The following is a 6,000-nucleotide window of genomic DNA, read 5'->3' as shown; positions in this document are numbered from 1 at the left end:
GGGAACCACAACTCTCAGCATCTCCCTGTCATGTAGTATTATTATTATCACTTATGTATTGTTTACTAATAAGTTGGATATTAAAAGGTTGAAGCCCTGGACCCCCCTCTAGGTTTTGCTGCATCCATCTTGAACCCCAAATGCTTCTAAACCTGTTTTTATTGCTTTGCTCATCCACTTTCTATGTTTGTGGGGGGAATGATGTTGTGATTTAATATTTTTTTTTTTTTAAGGTAGGGAGGGGGTTGATTAGTTTTGCAAAAATAAAAATAAAAAAATTACATTTCAAACGCTGCCCCAGCCGATGACGTAGCAAAGCAAAGTGCAGCTCCAACAACGCCCAGTGAAGGTTGACCCCTCAGTTTTGGCAGCGCCCCGTTTAAATTCCCTAAGCCCCAGAGGGGGTGTTAGGGGTGCATCTGAAAGGGGAGACCCTTGGCTCTCGTTTGCCCCCGGTCCCGAGTCGGTCCGACGCGGCGATCGGGAGTTTCGGGGTGTTGAAGGAAGGGTCCCCCCACCTCCGCGCCTGGCTGCAGCCTCTTTTTGCTTTGGAATCTCCAGCCCCAAAAGGCAGAGAGAAGAAGAGACTGAGGCGCAGGAGAGCAGAGCGCACGGCCGCCCGCAACATGAGCGACCCCGGCCCGACCGAGCCTCCGACCGTCCCGGAGCCAGGGTGAGGAGGAGGGCGACCCCCCGGGGGAGCCGGGGGCAGCGGGCTCGGCAGGGCTCGGCCGCCCCGGAGCACTTTTAGGAGGCGCTGTAGGAGCGCGGCGGCGGCGGCGGCTCCTCATCATGTCGGGTTCTGCTCAACAACAAAACCGACCCCGACCTCTCTGCTCTGCCGCTGCCTGCAGGAGCCCGGGGCCCTCAGCCTGGCACCCCAGGGGCCCCGCAGCCGGCGTACAGGGGCCCCTTCCCCAGTGCAGAGGGGCATCCAGCCCGGGCTGTGCAGTCGGGACAGTGCAAGAGGATTTGTCACTAACAATGGCGGCCATGTTGTTCAGGATCTCTCTCTCTCTCTCTCTCTGTCTGTCTCTTTCCCCCCAACTTATTTCTTAGCCTGGAATATTTGGGGGGCTTTAAGCTGTACCCTGTGGGAAGGAAAGAGTTAATGCACCCCCCCACCCCTTTTATTTTATTTTTTAAATTAAAATTTTTCTAGAAGGGACTGAACCCACATGGGCATGGGTAATACACAGGCAGCCATGAGCCCTCAGAGCCACCAGCGATCGCCTTGTATTGGGGGGGGGATATCGCCATCGGAAAACCGTTGGAGACGATTCGCGTCCGACTTAAAAAATAATAAATAAAAAATTTAATTAAAAAAAGGCAAATTTCCAACCGGCGATAATTTTGCGAGAGGGAGCGCACGGTGCAGTGTCGCAGCAACACAAGATTTTTGTGGTCAACGGGTTTTCACCCGAAACGAGCAAGCGAAGGATTTTTTTTTATATTTTTCTTAGGGGGGAAAAAATATATATTATTTTAAAAAGTGAATTTTAACAGTTGTGGATTTTTAACCCTATTGTTTCCAGAAGGTATGGCTTCTATACAATATATATATTCTATAGGGTTTATCATTTGTTATTTTTATTTTTTCCCTCGGGGGCTGATTTTAAGGGGATAGGTTTCCCACGTTATGATCTCCCCCCCCTGTTCCTAACGTTTCAAAATGTTTGTTTTTTATATTTTTTTTATATGTAAAAATCAATTTTTATTATTTTTTTTTCTCTTTTTTTAGGATGACGGTGAAGTTGAAGAGCGGAGAGGAAAGGAAGCCGACCAAACGGGCGCCGGAGACTGAAGAGGAGCAGGAGGAGGAAGAAGCCGCCGCGGCAGCTGTGGCGGCAGGAGAGGCGGAAGAGAAGACCAAGGCAGACAGTGATCTGCTGCTCTCGGAGACCCCCAATAAGGACGCTCCGGAGTCCGCCGCCCCCGGACAGCCTTCCAAAGTCCAACAGGATCAGCACCATTTCCTGAGGTCCAGCGTCCGACCGCACAGCAAGAGGCAGAGGAAGGATTCGGGCAGCAATGGACGGGCCCCCAGCGCCAAGAGCAAAGGTATACCTGCGAAATTGACTGCGCCACCCTCAATGACAATTTGGGGGACGCCCAGATCATCGTCCATTACCTTTTTTCAGTATAGGGGGTTTTGCAGCAATTGGGACTTACGGTATTGATATCATTTTGGCACTTAGCAAGTGCAAGGGTTTTTTAAATTTTTGTAAAATTTTATTTTTTAAATTTTAAGCAATTAATTTTCTCAGAGGAGGTGAAATTATTTACAGTTAATATTATTTACGCAGAGCGCATACCTGTAATGTACGCAAGAGGTTGGCGAGCTGTAGACTCCATGTTGTCCTTCTGGAGATGGGGAACATTGGCATTTAGCTGGATGTTGTTTTTAATGACACCATGGTGCCCGTATGGGTGGTTGCCTGAGGGCGTGATGCCATGGTGGTTGCCACTTCGACTTAAGCATGCAAGCAAGGCAGACCGCCGGGCACAGTGTGAGCATGGGGGTCTCAGCCCACTGTGCGTCCCTGAGGCATGCTCACTAGGATTCCCTACATAAGGGGAGAGCCAAGACCCGGACAAAGTGCCACCTATGGGTAGAATATATGTTACATAAGGGGAGAGCGCCATCAGATAAGAGCCAGTGCCCGGGTCCCCGACACAGCGCCACCTATAGGTAGAACATATATTACATAAGGGGAGAGCGGCATCATATAAGAGCCAGTGCCCAGACGCAGCGCCACCTATAGGTAGAACATATGTTACATAATGGGAGAGCGCCATCAGATAAGAGCCAGTGCCCGGGTCCCCGACACAGCGCCACCTATAGGTAGAACATGTATTACATAAGGGGAGAGCGGCATCATATAAGAGCCAGTGCCCAGACGCAGCGCCACCTATAGGTAGAACATATGTTTTATAAGGGGAGAGCGCCATCAGATATGAGCCAGTGCCCAGACACAGCGCCACCTATAGGTAGAACATATGTTACATAATGGGAGAGCGCCATCAGATATGAGCCAGTGCCCAGACACAGCGCCACCTATAGGTAGAACATATGTTACATAAGGGGAGAGCGCCATCAGATAAGAGCCAGTGCCCAGACACAGCGCCACCTATAGGTAGAACATATGTTACATAAGGGGAGAGCGCCATCAGATAAGAGCCAGTGCCCGGGTCCCCGACACAGCGCCACCTATAGGTAGAACATATTAGATGGTGCTCTCCCCTTATGAAACATATGTTCTACCTATAGGTGGCGCTGTATCCAGGTCTTGATCTTACTAGATGACGCCCTCCCCTTATGAAATGTATGTTCTACCCATAGGTGGCGCTGTCTGGACACTGGCTCTTATTAGATGGTGCTCTCCCCTTATGAAACATAAGAGCCAGTGTCCAGACAGCGCCACCTATGGGTAGAACATACATTTCATAAGGGGAGGGCGTCATCTAGTAAGATCAAGACCTGGATACAGCGCCACCTATAGGTAGAACATATGTTTCGTAAGGGGAGAGCACCATTAGATAAGAGCCAGTACCCGGGTCCTGGACACAGCGCCACCTATAGGTAGAACATATGTTTCGTAAGGGGAGAGCACCATTAGATAAGAGCCAGTACCCGGGTCCTGGACACAGCGCCACCTATAGGTAGAACATATGTTTTATAAGGGGAGAGCACCATCTAATAAGATCCAGTGCCCGGACACAGCGCCACCTATAGGTAGAACATATGTTACACATGTTTCACATGCGTTGTGCTATTGTAAAAAATTGGGCTAAAACAATCAAATAAAAAAAAAAGCCATAAGAATGACCACACTGCTGTAGCAGGACACATGATTTCTCCATGAAACATGCACACTGTGAGATATGATGTGATTTTAGATTTCATCTGATCAATTAGTAAGGTGGAAAACTAAATTTTTTATTTTTTTAAGTAATACTGAAAATGAAAGAAAAATGTACTTGACTAAACTGGTTTGAAAAGGAATAAAATAGCAATGGGTAAAGAGATTATTCACATATCTCCGAGGGGAAAAAACAACTGCATTGCCCGATCCATCATATGATGGCAACGAGCGGTGCCCGGAGGACCCCATTGACTATACTGTGACCCCTTCGGGTTTCCGCCAGGGAGCCCGGCTCTTTTTATAGCGCAGCATGCCGCCATGTTTTTACAAAATGAATGGAGCCTTGTCATAAATGACCTGCCTCCTCCGGCTCCAGAATGATCTCTAGGGCAGCTCAAGCCGCCGTGTATGTCAGTCATTATTTGCGCCAGTTTCTGATAGGCCATCAGTATAAAACACTCTGAATATCCCTTTAACCTTACGTTTAGGCCTCATGCACACGACCGTATTTATTTTGCGGTCCGCAAAAAATACAGATGACGTCCGTGTGCATTCCGTATTTTGCAGAAGGGAATAGCTGGCCCCTAATAGAACAGAACTATCCTTGTCCGTAATGCGGACAATAAGAGGGCATGTTCTATTGTTTTGCGGAACAGAAATATGAACATACGGAAACAGAATGCACACGGAGTAACTTCCGTTTTTTTTGCGGACCCATTGAAATTAATAGCTCCGTATACGGGCTGCAAAAGAAAAAACTGAACGGACACGGAAAGAAAATACGTTCATGTGCATGAGGCCTTACAAACAGCATCCATGCACTGTTTAGTTAATCATAACGAACATTGATGTAACCATGGATCATCGGTCAGAATTGATCGCTTCCTCTTTCCACCAGTCTCCATGAATATGAGCGCATCTTCACCATCTTCAGGAGTAGATTAGGAAGAAGCAATGAAACGCGTTGGTGCAGGTGATTTTATTTCTAGGTGGAGTCCTGAATAGGTTACGTGTAGGCGTAGATGATTACGAATGTACCCCGCCTGTGATGACACAATGTCAAACCATATGCTTCTTTAGGCCTACTTTCACACTCTCGTTTTGTGCGGATCCGTCACGGACGGATCTGTTCAGATAATACGACCGTCGGCATCCGCTCAGAACGGATCCGTTTGTATTATCTTTAACATAGACAAAACGGATCCGTCTTGAACACCATTGAAAGTCAAAGGAGGACAGATCCGTTTTCTATTGTGTCATTAAAAACGGATCCGTCCTCCATTGACTTGCATTGTGGGCCAGGATGGATCCGTTTGGACTGTAAGCAGCGTTTTGGTGTCCGTCTCCAAAGTGGAATGGAGACGGAACAGATGTAAACTGAGCGGATCCTTCTCCATTCAGAATGCGTTAGGGCAAAACTGATCCGTTTTGGACCGTGTGTGAGAGCCCATGACGGATTTCGCAAACGGAAAGCCAGAACGCCAGTGTGAAAGTCGCCTTATCCTGCGTGACATTATAGCACCTAATGACCTGACAAAAATGTCAGTCGCTTCTGATGTAGGATGGAGGCCTCCATGATTGATCTCTGCTCCTGCCTGGAAATTGCTCCGCGTCAAGCCTTGTGCGACTTTCGGAGGATTAGGCATGTTCTCAGGTGCCGGAGGTTCCCGTTGGTAGCTTATTACCCTATAGCGGTGGACTTCCCAGCTGTAGAGCAGTAGCAGAAGTCCACCGGCTGATGGGAGAGGATCTTAGTGGACATCAAGGGCCCTCAGACATAATGTTGAGGTCCCAAAAATTCCAAATCTGTCCCTCCTCCCCTCTCCCCACTGAGAACCTATGCATGTTCAGCTGAACGTACATACATGGGGGGTTGGGAGGAATATCTGCTGGCCGAACGAGCAAGGTGACCGATCCATTAGATGAAATATCCGTTGGTGGAGCTGATCAGGGCTTTGGATATCCCCACATCCATTCTAGATCACCCTCACCTCAGAACAGGGGGGTCACCGTTGTGACCAAGACTGGACCGTCACCTCCTCAGATGCCTCAAGTCTGTGTGATCAGAAGTCGCATCCACGTATGATTCCGTTTCGGTTCCGGGTTTGTCGGGCAAGACCTCGATCTCTAATTC

General features: G+C 48.4%; 1 protein-coding gene across 1 annotated transcript in view; it reads left to right on the top strand.

The window, feature by feature from the left end:
- The first annotated feature begins 575 nt into the window (after nucleotides 1-575).
- CRAMP1 (cramped chromatin regulator homolog 1) overlaps nucleotides 576-6,000 on the top strand; it is a 42,280-nt gene continuing 36,855 nt past the window's right edge. Inside the window, exons 1-2 of the mRNA XM_044303785.1 lie at nucleotides 576-673; nucleotides 1,742-2,061. Coding sequence (XP_044159720.1) covers nucleotides 627-673; nucleotides 1,742-2,061 — 367 coding nt within the window. The 5' untranslated portion in view covers nucleotides 576-626. The remainder of the gene's footprint in view (nucleotides 674-1,741; nucleotides 2,062-6,000) is intronic.

The sequence above is a fragment of the Bufo gargarizans genome, chromosome 8, assembly GCF_014858855.1.
Source record: "Bufo gargarizans isolate SCDJY-AF-19 chromosome 8, ASM1485885v1, whole genome shotgun sequence".
In the NCBI taxonomy this organism is placed as follows: domain Eukaryota; kingdom Metazoa; phylum Chordata; class Amphibia; order Anura; family Bufonidae; genus Bufo; species Bufo gargarizans.
Note: the sequence above shows the minus strand (reverse complement) of the source record. Positions and strands in the feature narration are given on the sequence as shown.